Source organism: Mytilus edulis, chromosome 13 (assembly GCF_963676685.1).
Source record: "Mytilus edulis chromosome 13, xbMytEdul2.2, whole genome shotgun sequence".
Classification (NCBI taxonomy): domain Eukaryota; kingdom Metazoa; phylum Mollusca; class Bivalvia; order Mytilida; family Mytilidae; genus Mytilus; species Mytilus edulis.
In genome coordinates, this window is record NC_092356.1 from 12557476 (window position 1) to 12581378 (window position 23903).

General features: G+C 33.2%; 1 protein-coding gene and 1 long non-coding RNA gene across 2 annotated transcripts; both read left to right on the forward strand.

Moving 5' to 3' along the window:
- The first annotated feature begins 2945 nt into the window (after positions 1-2945).
- Positions 2946-6840, forward strand: LOC139500916 (uncharacterized). Its single transcript, XR_011658404.1, has 3 exons — positions 2946-3166; positions 5641-5733; positions 6768-6840. It is a non-coding gene; the product is annotated as an uncharacterized lncRNA (long non-coding RNA).
- A 7542-nt stretch (positions 6841-14382) lies between these two features.
- Positions 14383-17325, forward strand: LOC139500594 (ceramide-1-phosphate transfer protein-like). The gene is made up of 2 exons (XM_071289349.1): positions 14383-14743; positions 16745-17325. The coding sequence occupies exons 1-2, from the start codon at positions 14604-14606 to the stop codon at positions 17256-17258; spliced, it is 654 nt and encodes a 217-aa protein (XP_071145450.1). The 5' UTR covers positions 14383-14603; the 3' UTR covers positions 17259-17325.
- The last annotated feature ends 6578 nt before the right edge of the window (positions 17326-23903 follow it).

A 23903-nucleotide genomic window follows, 5' to 3' on the forward strand; every position in this document is an offset into this window, starting at 1 on the left:
TTCGTATTCTTATTTTCGGCATCAAATAAAAATAATGGAATAAATATATTTTAAAAGACAAGGAAAGTGAATTAAAAAATATATACAACAAAAATAAGCGAAAGGAGATGTGGTACGGCTGTCAATGAAACACCTATCCACAAAAGTTAAAAATGAAGAAGATGTCAGAAATAAATTGGTCATAATTTATTTACAGTCTAAAACATCGAAGGGACTAAACATCAACCTATACATATTTATACTTGTAATGCATTTGTATATAAACATCGAATCAGAAATATGTTCTTTTCCTAAACATGTTTAAAAACATTGCTGTGATAGTTATCAAAAGTACCAGGATTATAATTTAGTATGCCAGACGCGCGTTTCGTCTACACAAGACTCATCAGTAACGCTCAAATCGAAATATTGATAAATGGCATAGTTCTTAACATTAGAAAAATGAATGAAGTATTGGCAACTGGACGTTAAGCAACCAAATATCAATCCTCACTTTTCCGTGAAGTGTTCACAATTATTTGTCTTTTTAAAATTAAAAGGATGAAAAATCCCAAACTGAAAAGAGTTGAAAATACGCTATTACTTTAGAAGTAAAAAATATAGCAGACAGAATAAATACGACAGAAACAAACAAATGAAAAAAAAATAGAGAACAATTTGAAATACCATATACATGTTTAATCAGTATACTAGTAGATTATTCACGGGCCAAGGTTGAGCGAACATGAATTGCTATCGATTATACTAAAGGTGACAATCAACTTTTTGAGGCACGTGTCGAGAAAACATTAGAAAAAATATAATTTAAAATTATGAAAGGAGTAGGTCCTTAGTGCACATTTTTGTTCTTAGTGCACTAAGGAGGTCCTTTGCGGTGTTTCTACGGACCCCATATATTTGAAGCTGTTCAAATTTCTGTACATTAAAGGTACGTGTATCAGATCGGACAATAATTTTCATATATATAAAAAGAATTACTGTATAAGTTATCTAGTATGAAATATGTCCACTGGACCGACCGTGTAAGTGCTATATATATTATATCATGTATATAGCCAGTCAAAAAGATGTGGTATGATTGCCAATGAGACAACTATCCACAAAAGACCAAAATGACACAAACATTAACAACTATAGGTCACACAAGGTCGTTAAAAACTTCCATTTGTTGTTGTCCACTGAACATAAGCTCATAAATACACGAATCCCCGTTTACTCAATTCCACCTTTATTTGTTAATATTTCTTTATCTTTATCTTTTGATTTTATCATATCTTTTTTGTGAAATATTTTGTGTGGTCGAACATGAAATTGCCTCCGATGCTACAAAGAAAATTTGTTTAATGTCATCTGTTGCAATATATGCTAAGTACTACACGTGGACAGGATGTTCCCCAGAAAATAAGTTATACACACCCCAATATAACCCCGAGGGTACACGCTACTGTCATATGGAAAATTACTGGGTCACCTGTAAGATGGTAATCAGCCATGCAACTAATTAGGTTACTGACCATGTCACTTCAATTTAAAAAGTTTATCGTTAGATATCAAAATGATAAATTCATTTTAATTAAAAATTTAAGAACTAAAGGATTTATCATTAAAATGAAGTGAAATAATTCAACCAAATCGTATATAGATTATATACATTTTTTTTTATCTATGCCGGAAAGAATTGATAAACTGTATTTATAATTTTTGATTTGTTTTATAGAAATCTGTGTAGGTCTCATGAAATGGAACTCACGCAACGCATGCCTAATTAAGATTTATAAATTTATTGAAAAATATAACAAAAATTTAGTTTTGATATTAAATTAAAGTTACCTTTCCGCGCTGTAATTTATTTGATATGACTTGAATCAAGCAATTTTTGTTGAGGGATTTATGGGTTTTCCATACAACGTATAAAAAAAGAAGTGTATGTTATTAGTATTTCACATGCCTTGTTTTCGCCTTGAAGCTCATTATTCAGAGTGTTTCAGACAAGATGATGAAAATAACGTGCAAGATACTTTTTTCGATCATCGTGAAGAGACAATTTTAATTCCCATTCCTCGATGCACTCTACCCCTGTTGAATTGTATATTTATAATTCCTCGTGCTTTTAATTAGCCCCCCCCCCCCCTTTTCGTGGTTACCGTTATGCCAACAAATACCCGGGGCTTGATTTACATGTAAAATCATGGGCGGATCCAGCCATGATAAAGGGGGTTCCAACTACATGTCTCCATTAAATAAGGGGTGTCGTTGCCGCTGGTTTTCTGTTACCCCACCCTTTTCATATAATTTAGATTTCAAAAGTGTATACCTTATTCATATATTGTGTAGGTTAAAATGTTATCTTTTCCCATATTGTTTGCGTTTTGATTGGAGTGTAATGCAACAGTGCAATACCTAAGTGTCAAAAGAGAGTTTTTCCCGACCTATTCACATATTTTTAAGGTTCCTATATACAAGGTGATAGGACGTTCGGTTCCGTTGGAATAGGTTACCTTTTCACGCTATGCCTTAAAACTTTTCCTGATGCACAGGTAACCTATTCCAACGGAACGTCCCATCACCTTGTATTATAGGAACTTGAGAGGATTCCCGAGATTATCATTTATGCAATGATTGCTCACAAAATGCTAGGGGAGGCCAACCCCGGATTCCATCCCCTTCGACCCGCCACAGAATACAGATATAATTGATAATTGTTATTTAAAAGTCATATACTATAGCCACTATATAGTACTAGAACCGAACACCTGTTTTCGGATATATATATATACATACACCACATCTTCCTATGTCTATATAGCTGATTTACCCACGATTTACCGTAAATAACTGCGAGAAAATGAATAATACACAAGTTGATAATTGTCTCTTCTCTGCTAATTTTAATGTGCATGCAATATTCACTCTGATTTACTTGTGAGACCACTGACACTAATAATAATTACCTACAAAATAATAGGTGCTCCTTTACTGGGAAGAACATTTCGGATCCGATCAATTTATTGGTTCCATTCCCCCATTCTACACTTCTCCTTAGAAAAAATGCCTTGCAATGCGTCATAATTATCTGGACTACTAACTTACTTCCATATAACTTCGAAAACAGACTATAATCTATTTCACTGGATGAGATTGGGCTCACGGATTTTTTAATGGATTGGTAATTTTTATTTATAGCACAAGTTTACAAAGCAAGATTAATCACATTTTTCACCCGGCCTACAAATCAAATGGTTGCCTCCTTACTGACTTACACCTACACAAGCTAAAAAAACATATTCATGTGGGGGTTCAGATGGGGGATGCTTGCCTCAGTCATGTTTCTGTGATTCCCTATATAATCAACAAAATTTTTCACACAAAAAGGGGGGCAGGGATTTCTCCTTAATAAGAAATCTCTATTTTCAGCATAAGCTCATATAAATTTGCCTTTTGAAGAACTGAAATAAATATGAGACGGCTAATGATTTTTCAGATGCTTTACATTAAAATACATCCATGTGACATTCACAATTATATATAGATCCAAATTTAAAAAGCTATTTTTTTCAATATTTAAATAATGTAGGATCAAATCTTGATACATGTATGTAGTTGAAATTGTTAGCTTTAAACATGTTAAACATTAAAAAATGAACACCCAAAGTTTAAACCACGTTTAAACATAAGAATGACCATGTAGTCTTTATTAATGTATGCTATTGCTATGAAACTAGGTCATTGTAGGTGAACTGTCATCTATTCCCTTAAATCTTTGTTCCCAGTCACCCCAAGTTTGATTTAAATTAGTCAAGTATATCTACTCTATTAGGTCTCTAGTTTGGATAGTTAATAACTTGCAAATTACAAATGAATTAAAATCATACTCCTCCCAAATTTATTTCTTTAAATATTATGGATGAAATACATGTAGCAAGTATTAAAGGGATGAAATTAAATCGGATGAAATGTGGCATTTTTTTTTTGATAAAGTAGTATGTCGTCTGATGTTGTCAAACTTAATTATAGACCCTTAAGGGGCGGATCCAGTCATTTTAAAAAGGGGTGGGGGTGGGATTCTAACCCAGGACAAAAGGGGAAAGGGGGGGGAGGGGGGGTCCAATTACATGTCCCTATTCAAATGCATTGATTATTCAAAAAAAGGGGGGTTCCAATCCCTTGAACCCCCCTCTGGATCTGTGCCTGCCCTTTAAAAATAAAATTATCCTTATTTTGAGTTAAAGCTTATAGATTTTTCTATAATGCTTCTCAGGGGCGGATCCAGCCATTTTAAAAGGGGGGTCCCAACCAAGAGCAAAGAGGGGTTCCAACTATATCTCCCATTCAAATGCATTGCTCGGTAAAAGAAAAGGATTCCAACCCTCAAATCTATGGTCAGGTTGTTGTCTCTTTGACACATTCCCTTTTTCCATTCTCAATTTTATCATGTAGTCGTCGTTGTCCCAGGACATTTAGTTTTCGCTTAATAACTTTAGTACAAGTAATAGAAATCTATGAAATTCAAACACAAGGTTTGTGACCAGAGTTTTTGTTCAGAGTTTAGGAATTACATGAATTAGGGGCCAATAGGGGCCAATATTAAACTTTGTTTGATTTTATAGAAAATTGAATTATTGGAGTTCTTTGATATGCCAAATCTAACTGTGTATTTAGATTCCTAGTTTTTTGGTCCTGTTTAAATTGGTCTACCTTAAGGTCCAAAGGGTCCAAAATTAAACTTATTTTGATTTTAACAATATTTAAATTCTTGGTGTTCAGATTAATATGCTGAATCTGAATATTTACTTAGATTTTTTTATTATGGGCCCAAATTCAAGTTGATCCAAATCGGGGTCCAAAATTTTACTTTGTTTGATTTCAACAAAAATTGATTATATGGGGCTCTTTGATATGCTGAATCTAACCATTCATTAAGATTTTTGATATTTTGACCCATTATCAAATTGGTCCACATTGAGTTCTAAAAGGTCCAAAATTTAACTTTATTTGATTTCACCAAAAAATGAATTATTGGGGTTCTTTGATCATGTTGATATGCTGCATCTAACCATGTATTGAGATTTTGAATATTGGACCATTTTAGAGGTTAATTGTCAATTTAAATTTTTTAAGTACTTGGACCGCATTCATTCTGTGTCAGAAACCTATGCTGCATCAACTATTGAATCACAATCCAAATTTAAAATTCAGAGTTGTATCGAGCTTGAATGTTGTGTCCATACTTGCCCCAACTGTTCTGGGTTCAACCTGTACGTTTGTATCAAGCTGAGCCATGCATAGCATTTTTATCTGATTTATATATTAATTTGAAATTTTGACAAGTGAGACACATACAGATTATACTGTTAACAATATTTCAGAGTTTAACGTAGTCAAGCGAAACAAATTTTAGAAGAATAGTTGAATCATGTCTTTGTTGTCAAATGAAAAATTAGTACGAACACAAAGAAAAAGTATGGGAATGTTTGTTTTTTAAACTATTGACCAGGGTGAAAGTCTTTGAAAGTCATGACTGGCAAAAAGTTTGTGAAATGAAATAGCACAAATATTCCATTCTTTTTAAATATAACTGAATATAAAGAAAAACACAAACTGATGTTTTATAATAGTTTTTACCCTTTTTATGTTTTATAGGACAAGAAATATAGAAAAATGATGAAAAATATAAACAGTAACAATAGAAATGAGCGCAAAACAAGATAAACAGAATACAACAAGGCCTAAATGGTAAGACCACTTCTATATACTGTAAATTCAGATTTTTCAGGGAAGGGACAACTTATTGTGATTACAAAAAAAATCTGCATAAAGATCTATATAGTTACATGATATATATATATATATGTTTCTGTTATCAAAATATGATTTCTTATTTTTGCGATACTCACCCAGTCTGTCACATTATTCGCATTACTAAAAAGTTTCGATAATTTCTGAATTACAGTAATAAAAGAAATTGCCTTTGAATGATGACTCATATAAAAATAAAAAAATGTGGTATGGTAAATGAGTGACTTATCCACCAGAGTTCAATGAAGCGGATGCAAGAAATTAAAGGCCAATCATGGGCCTGCCTTCAATAATGAGAAAACACTTCCTTTATAGGTCATCCATTAAAGATCTCAACATACATGACATATAAAGATTAAAACAATCCAACTTAGTTCAACATGTTCAAAGTCAATAACAATTAATAAAAAAAAATCATGCCTAATATAAAATATTGTTTGTTTCTCCAATCCTGACCGACCCTGCAAAAATGGCCCTACTCATAAAATTTTATTGTCAAAACTAAGCCAAATATTATTTTATTCATTTCTGATTTTCGGGCTTGCCGGATCATCCGATAATATTCAGGCTTTTGGGGAAAATAAAATTATTTACCTACCTACCTACCCACACCTGGCTTGTCAGAATAGGGATTAGGGAAACAAACAATATATTAATTTAGGCCTCATGTCTGTGAGCACTCAACCTGACCATAATATAGGACAGTGGTTCAAATATTAACACAACATATGAACATTCTATAACAACTATTGCAAGTGGCTCAACTTTAAATATCACTGCAAGGCACTAAACAACGAATATTAAATCTTGGACACAAAGCACTGAAATAAGAGAACTCATAAGCATGACAAGTAAGAATATCAAATGAAAGTTTCTCAAAATGTTCATTAAAACATGATAAAATAAGCTTATTTATATTGCTGTTTTTTTCTCCATTTATAACATTTTTTTTTTATTTTGTGTATTTATAGGTCAGATATCTTGGTTTTTATGATCATCAACAGGTCCTGCAGGTCTATACTGAAGAGGAAACTTAATTGTTAATAATTTTCTACATAATGTGCTAATTGGATTATTAATGTGACATGAACTCAACTGTGTGTTTTTCTGGAAAAAGAAATAGAAAAAATCCTACAAAATTGCTATAAACAAAATGGAGTACTATCAAAGAACACAATTGTGTAAAATGTAACAACCTACATTCATATTAACTGATGGATTATGGAGAAATTAAGAAAAAAAATAGTATCTTTGTCATGTTTGTTGTCGAAATAAACACCTGCTTTATCAATTCATGTACATGGCTCCATCATATCAAATATACAAAGAAGATGTTTGAAGAACATACGTTGCCAAAATTTATTCAACCAATTGAAGGAAGATGTCTTGTGGATTGAATTATTTATGCACTGAACTGTTATGTAGGGGGTCGAATATACAGCAGCTGAAACAGAAGACAAGTTAATTTGACATGAAAAGTGTTTATTTTATTTAATATGCAAATATGAGCACAATATTAATAACATCACAAATGGTATGATATTCATAGCATTTTGCTTATTATTGTATTGTCTTAAACATGTTAAACAGTCAGCCTTTTGTTTTTGTATGTTTAATACTCACCATGAAAATTTGTATTACAGTATTAAAGTTTTAATTATCTTTTGTATCAATAATTCAGTCTAGGAGAAAATATATTAATACTGTTTGTACTGTTATGAAATTTCCATAGAGGAAAAACATTTCCTTAAGGGAAATTTGATGTTCAGAAATTTCCCTAGAGGAAATTTGAAGATCAATGATTTCCTTAGAGGAAATTTGTTGTCTTGAATTTTCCTCCAAGGAAAAGTGTTTGTCAAAAATTTCCTCACAGGAAAAAGTATTTCCTCCAAGGAAAATTTGAAGCTACAAATTTCCTCACAGGAAAAAGTATTTCCTCCAAGGAAAATTTGAAGCTGCAAATTTCCTCAAAGAAAAAAGAATTTCCTCTAAGGAAATAGAATTTCCTCAAAGGAAATAGAATTTCCTCAAAGGAAATAGAATTTCCTCAAAGGAAATAATTATGCAGCAAATTCCCTAAGGGAAATCTTTTTCCCTTGAGGAAAAAACAATTTCCCTTGAGGAAAAATCTTTTTCCTTCAGGGAAATTTGATTTCCCTTGAGGAAAAGTACTTTTCCTCTGAGGAAATTGTTGAAAAAAGGGGCATAACTTTTTCAACAGTGGTGCTAGATCCAAAAAATTTTAGGACAAATATCAGAGAACCAATACCAACCAAGTTATCAACTTTGTTTTGACTTAACTCCAAAAATTAAGGTGACAACTTTTGCACTCAGCGGAATTGCAAACTTGTCCCGGAGACTGTTGTAGGTAAGGACCGATTTTGGCCTCAAATTTCATGTTTATCTGACGAAAGATTTTGACCACTTTTTAAACACTTAAATTTTTATTTTATTTGAATCAATTAGTTTATTTGAAAGACTTTAACTGATTGAGTCATACAAAACGTACCAATTCAAGCTGAAATATGAAACATCTTCCAAATATGCCGAAAAATGTCATTTTTCAGATGATTTTTGTCAAAAATGAAAGTGGCCGCATCCGTGTTCATCCTCAACCTTAACATATGTTATGAATTATCATAAAATACAGCTTAAATTTAAATATTAAGGATGAACACGAATGCGGCTACTTTGGTTTTATACGAAAACCGTCTAAAATTTAACTAAAATGCTAGAATTGTGAAGATTGCAGCAATTTAGCATGACTTACTGGTGCTAGTACCCGATATACGTGCATTGTTTGTCACAATCAGCTCAAATTTATGTAGCAGAAGCATTCTACTGTTCAATGAATAACTAAAAGTTTACATTTTTAAAACAATTTTGTAAAACTGCTATATTTTGGGGCTACTGGACCTACTCCTTTTAAGTATAATTTTGATTTGAAATGTATGTGCGCAGCCAAGAAATAACTTTATATTTGCTGAGATTACGTGAAACGTTATAACAAAGCTTTTCTTAAATTATTTTGTTGTTTCTTGTCTGCGTAGGATGTTTCTACAATGGAAATCATAAAACAGTAATTAAACTGCATAAATTCTGTATTTTTTCTAAATACCTTGTACCTTTGAGTTAGTCTAGTTTGGACAAAATTAAAGATATGTATGATAACTTTTAAATTTGCAGTTATGTTTGGGCCAAATAAGAGCCTTATTGCCGCAGGCTGTAATAACATGTACTAGTATACATTGTACACTTGTACGTTATTGGGATACTTTCCAGGGTGCATTTTCAAATATTATTTGCCAATTTGAAATAGTTGTAAAACATTTTACTTTCTTGGGCCAAAACCGGGCCTTAATATAATCCGTAGTAACATTTATTTAGTTTAACTTAGTGGTTTGTGTTTAAATCCACCTAGAGGCTAGATATGCCATGCCGGTCAGTATAATTGGTGGAAGAAGTCCGAGTGTCCGAAGTGTATAACTGTATAACAGGATTATAACAGGACCTCGAACAAATTCATAGTAGAGATGACCAGGATATTGACGAACGAACCTATCTCGACGAACGAACGTATTAGGAGCGGTAATTGTATGTTTACAAACGTACTTTAAACCAAAAGGTGTTGCTATGTAATGGTTAATATGTTTGAGTTATATTCGGATGCAATAACGATAATAGAGAGAAATGCATTAAATATACCAATTTTAAATGGTTTATATGATTTATCGATAAAAGACGTATAAAAGTGTTACGTATGTTACGATATCATATAGATGTTGAACGCATAATGAAATGTACATTACGCACAAGAGTATTCGAGTACACCGACAACTTTTACTATACTCATACAGATATGAATGCATAATTTAGATGCTCTGAAACAATATGTAAATGTAATGTTGAGGGATTGTTTCTTTATCTGTCATTTTAATTGGGTATTCAAGTTTTATATGAAATCTCGTCGATCAGTTTATTATAAAAAAATATATCTCTTTATAACCCGTTCAAAAATGATTTTTTTTAAAGAAAGAGGGGGGTTGAAAGGCTAGTATGTAAAATGTTCTCCTGTATTTTATTTAGAGTGATCTCTGTCCTTTTTATTTTTCTCTCTATTCGGTCCTGCCTTTTTATATAAGTTTGTCCTGACTTTTTTTACATGAATTGTCTATCGTTGTATCCGCCTTTTTTTACCCAACACTCATGTCCTGCCTTTTTCAAATTTTATCCTAGCCCCCCCCCCCCTCCCGCCTAAAAATGAAATGAATTTTTCACGTTTTTATCAAATCCTCTGAAGCAATTTAGTCAATCAAATTCAAACGTTGGTGGAATGGTTCTTGAGGTTTTTTCTATGAATTGTCCAAATTTTGAATGACTCTGGTCTCGATCTTATATTACAGTCGATTTCATTGAGGGTGAAGGTAAAGATAGTATGTATGGTTAACTTGTTTGCTAGCTGAACTGTGAAGTCATTATTAGGTTAGGTAAACTCCAGAGTAGACTTGTCCTACAGATCACCAATCTATCTGTCTCAAGGACTAGGCTACTTCGAAAGGAGGGTATTATACCTTAAATAATAATGAATTCATTGTTTAGCTATCAAGCCAGCTAACCAAATACTCTACCTTTACCTACACACTCAATGCAATCTGCTGTAATTCTTTTAAATTATCGCAAAATAACAATACAAAAAATAATCAAAATGGTCCCTTAAGTTAAAATAGCAAGCCTTATTGTGATTTCGTGACATATTCTCCTTTCAATATTAGACAAAATCCTGGACCGGTGTTACAAAATGAAATCAGTAAAAACTATTTCTAAATAAAATTCAGAATGGAAATGGGGAATATGTCTAACAGACAACAACCCGACCAAAGAGCAGATAACAGCCGAAGTCCACCAAATGTCTTCAACTTCGCGAGAAATCCCGCATTTTGAGGTTGGCCTCAGCTGGCCCCTTTAAAATTATGCACTAGTTCAGTGAAAAAGGACGTCACAGTAGACACCAACACATACAAATGAACTAAAATTTAAAAATACATACAAGACTAACAAAGGCCAGAGACTTGGGACAGGCGCAATCATGCTGCTAGGTTTAACATGTTTGTGAGATATCAACCCTACCTTATACCTCTAGCCAATGTAGTTTTGTTGAAATGGTCCTCATGGAATGAAATTTCGTTTAAGAATTTTGGTTATGATCCTGGACACCAATGGTAGAACTAACGGAAATACAATAAACGATTTGAAATCAGAAAGTGCGGATGAGGCATGAAGTACAAGTGTATGTCATTCGCAAATTATGAACCCATCTCCCCATGCAAACAGTATTGTGTATATAGGATAGGAATCGCCCCGCCCCGTATGTTTGTCGGTTTTTGTATCTGTTTGTCCCTTCCAACTGCCTGTGTATTTTGTCTTAACTTTATACAGCTCCTGATAATGATGTGAAACTTCAATGTAGATAGGATGCTCCGGTTCATTGAGATCTCTTAGAGGCCCTTTGAAATTAAAAAAAAATGACTGTATATATTACGCACCTTGTCACAGATACTCCAAAGTTCCAAAGACAAGTCACTTTGGGAAAATATTTTATAATCGTTATTGCACTGTGGAGTTTTACTCTATCCAATGTAAACCTTAGCATCGCAACTCCTTAAATTTGATTTCAGATACACGTAAAAGTTTGTTGGCGGGTAGATCCTCGTTTACACACCTACACGGAGGAATTATATTGCAGTCCATCAATTTTCCAAAAGTAACTTGTCTTCACTTAGGAGTTTCGGCGAGAAAACAATGCATTTCGGTTCTCCCCAATGATAAGTCTTACAAGTCCATAGGTCATTTTTTGACGTTTGAAATGTGGAAGGATTTCGTTAGTAATATACCAATTGATTTAGTGTAGAAAAATAGGTATAAAATAACTTATAAATTCCGATAATTACATGTTAATAAAAAAAAATAGAGCTTTGTCCTAAATTTTCGATTTTCACATGAAGCAATAGCAGTTCAAAATGATGTTTTATATATTGTCTATTTTGTTTATGCCATAATGTGATACTCGGCCAGTTTAAACGTACTTTAGGTCCATCTGTGTGTTTGGGTTGGATGCTCTTGTCCAATTTTTCTAGGGTTATATCCCTTATAAAAATTGGACCTCCACCAGTATGCACCTCCTATGCTGAGTTATATTGGATAATAGCAGTCTGTAAACTTATTTATGTTCGTAAACATTTGCAATAATAATGAATAAACTAATTAAATGAGCGGGAAATGTAATAACCATAAAAGATGCAACTGCAATTTGATTATCAAAAGAATAAATATACTACTAGTACTAAACTTCAACACTTATATTTATAGCATCCCTTTTCTAAGACATGCAAAATATTTAGGAAATTATTTCTTTTATTTGATCAGGGTTCCTTGTAATCAGCCTAATCTGGCTTGTCTGGAGGCATAAGCCAACGAAGATATATAAATTTCGGAAAAGAAAACAAGATTTAAAATAAAAAATGAATTACATCAATATGGTAAACTTTGATACATTTATATATGCTTTCACCCTTTTATACCCCTTTAAAACACTTTCAGGACCTCAAATTTAAAACAGAGTCTTGCATATCGAGTGCACCTTTTTCTTTTGTATCAAACATTTAATTATTAATGCTTGGAGAAGGCTAATAAACAGGTAACATTTCTTTAAACTACATGCAGAACCATGCAATTTCTGTCACTTCTACGATTTTATGTTGGATTAATTCATTAATATGTATGAACTACCGCTCCCGTTTCGTACGATTCGTAAAGTTACGCTTTCGTACGTTCGTTCGTCAATATCCTGGTCATCTCTAATAAACGCCATGTAACATGAAGTCAATGTTCTGATTTTGATCTTGTTTATTTGAATTTTATCTAAATTATCTTCTCGTCACGACCTTGTACACAATGTGTACACCCATATGATTGTGTATCATAGTGTATCTGTTAATGAGAACACATGTACCTATAACAAAGTACGCATGCTTTTTTTTATACTTTGTTATTTATTTCAGTTAAACCAACTCTGATTTTAAAAATTTCGAAAACTAGACTAGTAGTTAACACATAAAAAGGACCCACAGTAAGTATAGCTGTCATCACCAAAGAATGAAGAGTCATTAAAGAGTGTGCCACAAAAGCGATGAATTTACTTTTAAGCCACAATATCCGTTTCTTCGAATGAATCTCTATTTAAAGTCATATGAAACGAGTGACCGGTGAAAATAATGGTAATTCAATTCTTGAACCAATGCATAAAAATGTACATGCATATCATAAAATAGATATCAAAGGGTTCAAGATTATAATTTATAGGTAATTAGTATATTTTTCCCTTTGATGTTACTGCCTAATATTTTCGAGTATCAACGTACTGGCTGTATCACTGAAAATATTATAGGGTTATTGCATGAATATTGGGGAATATTGTCCCGAGTAAAATTTTATATTGCACGAGCTTGCGAGTGCAATATATGTTCTACGAGGGACAATATTCCCCAATATTCATGCAATAACCCTTTTATTGTATAGCAGTATAATATTTGAAAGTAAAATTTGGTTTAAACTAAGATTTTGTCGTTGATGACGTCATGAATTTTGGAGATTTATTGCACTAGTGCAATATTAGAATTTATTGCACGTTAACTTTTGGTTACTTTCTGTGGGAAATAATATATTGCTATTCAATAATAGGCAATACATTGTGTGACGTTACAATTACCGAATTATCTTTTTTTTTTATACTGACTATATCATGTGGAATATTCAACATGATATAGTCAGTATTAAAACCTCATGCTCAACTACCTATTGTTCTATATTTATTACGCCAGACGCGCGTTTCGTCTTTATAAGACTCGAGCTCATCAGTGACGCTCAGATAAAAAAAGTTATAAAGCAAAACAAAGTTGAAGAGCATGAAGGACCCAAATTTCCAAAAGTTTGTGCCAAATACTGCTAAGGTAATCTATTCCTGGCATAAGAAATTCTTAATTTTACGAAAACTTCAAAGTTTTGTATAATGATCTCGTTGTTATTTTTATTTTTTTTTCATTTTGTTATGTTGTGTCACATACATATACTATAAATATGTAGTTTTATGGCAATAAAGATTTGAATTGAATTGAATTGTAACAGGATATCAATGAAATTACGATTTAGTTAGTATTCATGTCAACACCGGAGTGCTCTTAGTCTTCTGTGCACGATTTGTGATTTTTTTTCGCAATAAAAATTTCGGTCACTGTTGTGAAAAAAACCGGGGTCCTTCATTTCTCTTTTTCTTGCTTTTTAAATCATCGTTCTTAATTATTTAATTACTTTGCCAATCATTATATATCTTATCTATTTATCTCAGCTCTATACTTGCTTAATTATTCATCTACATTTTGCCTGTTTTTTAAATTCGTACTTCGTCTTTTTTTTAACTAATTATGTGTCCGTTTTATGTGTTATTTTCTTTTCTGTACTAAAATTAGCAAACCATATCTATCCCTCAAACATACAGTTATATATAACGACGTCTACGTCCGTTAGAACGGATGTACTTAAAAATGTTTTTCTTATATCGAGGACATACACGTAACAAACAAAGCTCATTCGGTACGTTTTTCCTGTTTAAATCACCTCTGTCTGTAATCCGTTAAAGGTTATCCATGACCTCATTGTGACAAAGGTTAAAAATAGACTGGGGTATACTGACGTATGCATGGTATAAGAAGGTAAACATACAACAGGTGACATTACATTTATTGACAGACAGAATGAACAAGGATATTATGTTCGACACAGAACAGAAAGATTTTGATTTGGAGAAAGTTTTAGAATTATTGAAAAAATGCAAATTAGATGATGATACTATTTTATTGGAATATTACATAAAAGCTTACAGAGAATTATGCAGGTAAATAAAATCACGTGTTACTACATTATGTTTACATAAACGCGAAAGTTAAGCATATATACATGCATAGTGTAGTATTTTAAAATCCATGTATATAGAAATTTGAATCAGTCATACTATTTCTTTATACATGATGTTTTGAAGAATATGTTTATTTTTAATATTGAAAACAATATTTCGAAACAGATTGCTAATTTAGTCACTAATTTAAATACAAATATCAGCTTCAAACAGCATATTTATTAGGAATGAAATGCTGATATCATGTACCAAATTTAAACATGTAGGAATTTATGTCAGATGTCTTGCATGTACCCTTGATATCAAAGGAAAGAGGTGTTGTATGATTAACAATGCGACATCTATACCCTCAAAAGACCGAAAGGTAACCACGTAACGGGTAACTTTGTTGTCTTTATCAATGACCAAAACATTTGAAACATTGTAGCTTGAGCATGTGAAACAATGAAAAAAAAATGAAATAACATTAAACAAGAAACTGTTAAACAGTTATGACTGACAGCAACCAAGAACTATATATCTGCAAATCCAGGCTACTCGGAACAGACATGCGATACGGCAGCAAACCCCTTGGTTTCGGTTAACATTCATATAAGTAACACCTTGCTTATAACGTTCATTTCCGCATTACTTTTGAAAGCTGATCCACGATTTCCACATTTCGATCAACCACAAATGAAAAAGTAGAAAAGCAAAAAAAAAAAAAAAAAATGCGATGTCAAATGTTTTAGGACTAAACTATATAAATTTCGATCAACAGTTTAGTTTACAAATCCCCCTATTATATCAGCTAGGACAATTGTTCAACAGTATTGCTTTCAACTCGTAAATGCGCATTTCTTTAAAAAGGATACAAAAAAAGTTAAACTATCTTATTTTTAAGAATTTTTCTTTCTGTTCGTTTGTTATTGTCTTTTTTTTTAATGTACTTGTCATCCTAATGTTATATTTCTATTCGACTAAAAAAATCTAATTCATTTAAGAGATTAAAATGAATAAATAGTGATAAACCATTGACATCGACTAGGTTATTGTTCTTGTCGTAAAAAGTAAAAGAAAGAAAAAACATCCTATTAACACGGAAGAATTATTGATGATGGTATATCCTTATTGGTGAGGGTGTAGGTAGGGGTTTATACACATTATACACAATTGTGTGTAGATCAAAGTGCGTCACAAGTACTTCTTATGATTTAGATACTAATCATGATACTTTATCGATTATCACTCATGATACTTGATGGGTAGATTTAAGTACAATTAACTTCAATGACAAAGTGATTCATTTATTTCACGCATTATGATAATGATAAATCATGAGAAAAGCCTAGGCACTAAAACAAAGCAACGCAGATTGTGGCATCTGTAATTGAAAAACGCTTCGAACTCGCAAATTTGGAAAAAAGTAAAAAAAAAGTAAAAAAAATACCGAACTCTTAGAGTTTGTTTTACCTTACTTTTCTAGCCAGATACGGATCTAAGATTTTGAAAAGGTGAAAAAGGGGGAGATAGGCAATATGTAAAAAGTTTTCCTCATTAACCATACACATGTAGCTCCGTAATTTATAATATACCTTTTTTCGCCTTGCTTTCTTCTGTTTTCCGTTGATAAATACAGACATAATAACTAAAAATAAAATTCACAAAGGGGAGTACTTTTTACTTGCATGTTGCGTGGGTTACTTTCTTTAAGTTTATGAAAATTTTTACCAGATTCTATTTTACCTTGAGTGTAATTGTATAAATATCAAGAAAAGAATATGGAAAGCAATTAGATTTTTATGGGGTGTAAAAAAGTGTAAGATTCAACAAAGGATAGAGAAAAATGGTTTAAAAAATTAAAGAATAAATGTTAGGACACCCGATAAAGACTCGAATTTTTTATTTGGTTGTTTTACGTTTCACTAATCATATCAAATATAATTGATTTATACAAACGCAAAAGATTTGAAAAAAACCCTAATATATGCTCTTTTTCAGATTTTTTCGACTTCAAGGAAGATTATTTGGCTTTGTGGCAAAAGATTTAGAAGAAAAGATTGGCATTCTCGAAACATGGCGTCGTTGTGATACTTGTGACAATTATAAATCCGTTCAGTCTATGATCAAATACGAAGTCGAGTATGGACTAACGACCTTCAGAGGTCGTGTGCCGTCAGGTTCAAGGACATTGCTTAGATTACAAAGAGCATTGGAATTTATATTAAGGTTTATAGACGAAATGAGTATGAGTGAGGACGAAGATAAAAGTTCATATATTGCGCACACAGTTTACAAAAGAACACTAGCCAATCATCATCCGTGGATCGTTCAAAAAATGGCGGGATTTGTCACTTTTATGTTGCCAAGCAGAAAAGAACTTATAGAAACCATGTGTAAACAAAAATATGACCAAGTACTTATATTAATGCACGAAGTGACTCAGGAAGGGAACCCAATATATGACATAACACACAGTCTATATAAAAAACACAATTTATTAAACCTGAAATAAATATGCATAAATGTATGTATAATTTTTATATGCTTGATTTACTAAAATAAAAGACCATTAAGTTAAATGATTGTCAATGTGACACCTATACTTTAGATATCAGATGATTATATAAGAGTTATCGCCCTTATTACATCTCTGTAAAAATATTTTAATATTATAGACAATATTATGTGAAATAAGATTTGAATGATTTTGAATGTCTACCTTGAGAATGCTTATGAGTACTATTATGTACACATGGTACAATGCTAAACATATTAGTAAACTTATTTACAACCACTTCACACAGTAAACACTATATCAAGATCTGATTAGGTCGTGACTTTGAAGGAACGCATTTATGTCAGTAACTATATACAAAACAAGCACAGAAATCACATAACTTATAAGATACAAATATGATATACTAAACTCTTAAAACTTGATCGTACCTTTCCGAAGCACATGCGATCATCCCCGGTTTTGGTTTTTGATGATTCTCTAGTTTTGCAGTGCCGTATGTTCTAGTCGGCTTGGTTTTGTGATGATTCTCTAGTTTTGCAGTGCCGTATGTTTTAGTCGGTTTTGGTTTGTTGATGATTCTCTAGTTTTGCAGTGCCGTATGTTTTAGTCGGTTTTGTTTGGTGGTGATTCTCTAGGTTTGCAGTGCCGTATGTTTTAGTTTGGTTTGTTGATGATTCTCTAGTGTTGCAGTGCCGTATGTTTTAGTCGGTTTTGGTTTGTTGATGATTCTCTAGTTTTGCAGTGCCGTATGTTTTAGTCGGTTTTGGTTTGTTGATGATTCTCTAGTTTTGCAGTGCCGTATGTTTTAGTCGGTTTTGTTTGGTGGTGATTCTCTAGTTTTGCAGTGCCGTATGTTTTAGTTTGGTTTGTTGATGATTCTCTAGTGTTGCAGTGCCGTATGTTTTAGTCGGTTTTGGTTTGTTGATGATTCTCTAGTGTTGCAGTGCCGTATGTTTTAGTCGGTTTTGGTTTGTTGATGATTCTCTAGTGTTGCAGTGCCGTATGTTTTAGTCGGTTTTGGTTTGTTGATGATTCTCTAGTGTTGCAGTGCCGTATGTTTTAGTCGGTTTTGGTTTGTTGATGATTCTCTAGTTTTGTAGTGCTGTATGTTTTCGTCGGTTTTGGTTTGTTGATGATTCTCTAATTTTGTAGTGCCGTATGTTTTAGTCGGTTTTGGTTTGTTGATGATTCGCTAGTTTTGTAGTGCCGTATGTTTTAGTCGGTTTTGGTTTGTTCATGATTCTCTAGTGTTGCAGTGCCGTATGTTTTATTCTGTTTTGGTTTGTTGATGATTCTCTAGTGTTCCAGTGCCGTATGTTTTAGTCGGTTTTGGTTTGTTGATGATTCTCTAGTGTTCCAGTGCCGTATGTTTTAGTCGGTTTTGGTTTGTTGATGATTCTCTAGTGTTCCAGTGCCGTATGTTTTAGTCGGTTTTGGTTTGTTGATGATTCTCTAGTGTTGCAGTGCCGTATGTTTTATTCTGTTTTGGTTTGTTGATGATTCTCTAATGTTGCAGTGCCGTATGTTTTATTCGGTTTTGGTTTGTTGATGATTCTCTAGTTTTGCAGTGCCGTATGTTTTAGTCGATTTTGGTTTGTTGATGATTCTCTAGTGTTTCAGTGCCGTATGTTTTAGTCGGTTTCGTTTAGTGGTGATTCTCTAGTGTTGCAGTGCCGTATGTTTTATTCTGTTTTGGTTTGTTGATGATTCTCTAGTTTTGCAGTGCCGTATGTTTTAGTCGGTTTTGGTTTGTTGATGATTCTCTAGTGTTGCAGTGCCGTATGTTTTAGTCGGTTTTGGTTTGTTAATGATTCTCTAGTTTTGTAGTGCCGTATGTTTTCGTCGGTTTTGGTTTGTTGATGATTCTCTAATTTTGTAGTGCCGTATGTTTTAGTCGGTTTTGGTTTGTTGATGATTGTCTAGTTTTGTAGTGCCGTATGTTTTAGTCGGTTTTTGTTTGTTCATGATTCTCTAGTGTTGCAGTGCCGTATGTTTTATTCTGTTTTGGTTTGTTGATGATTCTCTAGTGTTCCAGTGCCGTATGTTTTAGTCGGTTTTGGTTTGTTGATGATTCTCTAGTGTTGCAGTGCCGTATGTTTTATTCTGTTTTGGTTTGTTGATGATTCTCTAGTTTTGCAGTGCCGTATGTTTTAGTCGGTTTTGTTTGGTGGTGATTCTCTAGTTTTGCAGTGCCGTATGTTTTAGTTTGGTTTGTTGATGATTCTCTAGTGTTTCAGTGCCGTATGTTTTAGTCGGTTTTGTTTGGTGGTGATTCTCTAGTTTTGCAGTGCCGTATGTTTTAGTTTGGTTTGTTGATGATTCTCTAGTTTTGCAGTGCCGTATGTTTTAGTCGGTTTTGGTTTGTTGATGATTCTCTAGTTTTGCAGTGCCGTATGTTTTAGTCGGTTTTGGTTGGTTGATGATTCTCTAGTGTTGCAGTGCCGTATGTTTTAGTCGGTTTTGGTTGGTTGATGATTCTCTAGTTTTGCAGTGCCGTATGTTTTAGTCGGTTTTGGTTGGTTGATGATTCTCTAGTTTTGCAGTGCCGTATGTTTTAGTCGGTTTTGGTTTGTTGATGATTCTCTAGTTTTGCAGTGCCGTATGTTTTAATCGGTTTTGGTTGGTTGATGATCCCTAGTTTTGCAGTGCCGTATGTTTTAGTCGGTTTTGGTTGGTTGATGATCCCTAGTGTTTCAGTGCCGTATGTTTTAATCGGTTTTGGTTGGTTGATGATCCCTAGTTTTGCAGTGCCGTATGTTTTAGTCGGTTTTGGTTGGTTGATGATTCTCTAGTTTTGCAGTGCCGTATGTTTTAATCGGTTTTGGTTGGTTGATGATTCTCTAGTTTTGCAGTGCCGTATGTTTTAGTCGGTTTTGGTTTGTTGATGATTCTCTAGTGTTTCAGTGCCGTATGTTTTATTCTGTTTTGGTTGGTTGATGATCCCTAGTTTTGCAGTGCCGTATGTTTTAGTCGGTTTTGGTTTGTTGATGATTCTCTAGTGTTTCAGTGCCGTATGTTTTAGTCGGTTTTGGTTGGTTGATGATCCCTAGTTTTGCAGTGCCGTATGTTTTAGTCGGTTTTGTTTGGTGGTGATTCTCTAGTTTTGCAGTGCCGTATGTTTTAGTTTGGTTTGTTGATGATTCTCTAGTTTTGCAGTGCCGTATGTTTTAGTCGGTTTTGGTTTGTTGATGATTCTCTAGTTTTGCAGTGCCGTATGTTTTAGTCGGTTTTGGTTGGTTGATGATTCTCTAGTGTTGCAATGCCGTATGTTTTAGTCGGTTTTGGTTGGTTGATGATTCTCTAGTTTTGCAGTGCCGTATGTTTTAGTCGGTTTTGGTTGGTTGATGATTCTCTAGTTTTGCAGTGCCGTATGTTTTAGTCGGTTTTGGTTTGTTGATGATTCTCTAGTTTTGCAGTGCCGTATGTTTTAATCGGTTTTGGTTGGTTGATGATCCCTAGTTTTGCAGTGCCGTATGTTTTAGTCGGTTTTGGTTGGTTGATGATCCCTAGTGTTTCAGTGCCGTATGTTTTAATCGGTTTTGGTTGGTTGATGATCCCTAGTTTTGCAGTGCCGTATGTTTTAGTCGGTTTTGGTTGGTTGATGATTCTCTAGTTTTGCAGTGCCGTATGTTTTAATCGGTTTTGGTTGGTTGATGATTCTCTAGTTTTGCAGTGCCGTATGTTTTAGTCGGTTTTGGTTTGTTGATGATTCTCTAGTGTTTCAGTGCCGTATGTTTTATTCTGTTTTGGTTGGTTGATGATCCCTAGTTTTGCAGTGCCGTATGTTTTAGTCGGTTTTGGTTTGTTGATGATTCTCTAGTGTTTCAGTGCCGTATGTTTTAGTCGGTTTTGGTTTGTTGATGATTCTCTAGTTTTGCAGTGCCGTATGTTTTAATCGGTTTTGGTTGGTTGATGATCCCTAGTTTTGCAGTGCCGTATGTTTTAGTCGGTTTTGGTTGGTTGATGATCCCTAGTGTTTCAGTGCCGTATGTTTTAATCGGTTTTGGTTGGTTGATGATCCCTAGTTTTGCAGTGCCGTATGTTTTAGTCAGTTTTGGTTGGTTGATGATTCTCTAGTTTTGCAGTGCCGTATGTTTTAATCGGTTTTGGTTGGTTGATGATTCTCTAGTTTTGCAGTGCCGTATGTTTTAGTCGGTTTTGGTTTGTTGATGATTCTCTAGTGTTTCAGTGCCGTATGTTTTATTCTGTTTTGGTTGGTTGATGATCCCTAGTTTTGCAGTGCCGTATGTTTTAGTCGGTTTTGGTTTGTTGATGATTCTCTAGTTTTGCAGTGCCGTATGTTTTATTCTGTTTTGGTTGGTTGATGATCCCTAGTTTTGCAGTGCCGTATGTTTTAGTCTCGTCTTTTCTTCGTTTTCCTTTCTCATTTTTATTTCGACTTACAGTGTGCGCTGTTGGTTTGTCTTCCACTTAGGATTTGGCAATCTAATTGAAATATAGTTTGTTTTTGTGATTTTGTTACTCATGTTCATTGTACATGTTCGAGTGAGCGAGGGTTTGAGATTTCTGTTTTATTATTGACATTCGGTATTTTCTGTCTTGAAGAGACACGCAGATTCTTTTTTTTTAAATTAAGCTAAAATGTTCTCTTTATAAGGTTAGAAAAAAGTAAAATCACAAACATACTGAACTTAGAAGAAAATCAATTCAGAAAGTCCATAATCACATGGCAAAATTAAATAACAAAACACATCAAAAACGAATGGACAGGAAGACAGAGATGTGCTAATGATGTCTCCAGTCATGGAAACATCTGTCAGTCATAGTTGTTAATGCTATGATCCATTAATATTGTCATATCGTTTCTGAAACATTTATATCCGTGTGAGAACACAAATCTGTCAAAACAATTAAAATTACGAACCATTAAAAGGATGGTTACTATGCGGTATAGGTGTTGATCATTGTTGGAGGCAATATGTTGACCTATAGGTTTCTTCATTTGGTCTCTAGTGGATAGTTCTCTGATTAACAATCATATCACCTTGTGCAATGCCAAGATACAGGTATCGACAGAGTGTAGATTTATGAACGTGTATATGTATATATAACATACTAGTAATATTTTGTTTGCTTTTAATTTACTGATAACAAAATCAATATTTATACCAATAGAAACAGTATTCAATGATCATATTACAGTGTTGAATTGGTAACCTTTTAGGATAAGTTAATTTAAAGGAGCGATAACTTTACCAGCGATATGTCTTTCCAAAGTCTGTTATCTTTTGAAGTAGCACGTCAAACCCTGGTTCAGCGTACAGACAATTAAACAAGAGGTTCTCAAGAGCCTGAATCGCCCACCAACTATTTTTTTGCTTAAATCTTTCATCAATTGTTATTCAATATATATTAGCAAATGGCTTAAAGATGCCATCTAAATGTTCCTTGTATCTGTCATATTTCTTCAAATTATTATTAAAGCAAATACATGCATTTGTCCATATGTTCCATTTTTAGCTATAGTGTCTATGTTTCTTGACGTACAAGGAAATAACACACAAAATTTATACAAGACTCATTTGAGAAGATTTTTAAAGTTAAAAAAAACATAAACAACTTATGTAAAATTGTCCTAAAGGGCAATAACTCCTTAAGGGGTCAATTGACAATTTTGGTTATATAAAACTTTTTTTTGTAGATCTTACTTTGCTGAACATTTTTACGGCGGTCTACAGTTTATCTTTATTTTCAATAATATTCAAGATAATAACCAAAAACTGCAAAATTTCCTTAAAATAACCAATTTAGTGGCAGCAACCCAACAATGAATTGTTCGATTTGTCTGAAAATTTCAGGGCTGATAGATGTTGACCAATCAAAAAAGGTTTTCCATGTTAGATTTGCTCTAAGAGCTTTAGTTTTTGAGATATAAGCCAAAAACTGCAATTGCCCCCATGTTCTATTTTTTGCCATAGCGGCAATGTTTGTCGATGGATCAACATTTCGGATAAGATTTTTTTTTAATAGTTTACGACGACCGGCGACGACAAATGCCAAGTAATGGCATAAGCTAACAAGGGGCCCAAAGGGCCCCATTGAGCTTAAAACGGTATTCATTTGCAGATCACATTAAAATGTCTTCATCGGGAAGATTCATTTGATATGCCAATGGGCTTTAAACATACTCATTTTACCATCAAACCAAACTGAAGTCAAATTTGTATAAATTTGGTTCAAGGTGACAACATGGATAAAAATCAATTTCAGAAAAATTAAGACAAAGGAAACCACATGCAAATACTATATCTTTGGGGAACGTTTTATCCCAACAGATATGGACAGAGAAAGTAGGCAAAAAAAAAAGGAATATCGCAAAAGAATAATCTAAAACTTGAAATCGCTGATAAATTGATGGCTTTGCAAAACACAAAAAAAAAACATAAAAAGACAAACAACAGTTTAAAAACACGATTCGGAAACCTTAAGGCAATCAACAACATACAAAACACAAAATAAAAAATATGAAAAACAACAGTAAACAAAACACAACATAGAAAAACTAAAGACAAGCAACAGTATACAAACCAAATATAGAAAACTTAGGAAAAGCAACAATACAAAACACAACATCAAAACTTTAAGATATATCAGTATACAAAACACAGCATAGAATAA

Bases quoted from the DNA above. Each gene is read 5' to 3' on its own strand.
- LOC139500594 (XM_071289349.1), top strand. From the start codon at position 14,604: ATGAACAAGGATATTATGTTCGACACAGAACAGAAAGATTTTGATTTG. The intron at 14,744-16,744 runs GTAAATAAAATC...GCTCTTTTTCAG, and splicing joins GCTTACAGAGAATTATGCAG to ATTTTTTCGACTTCAAGGAA.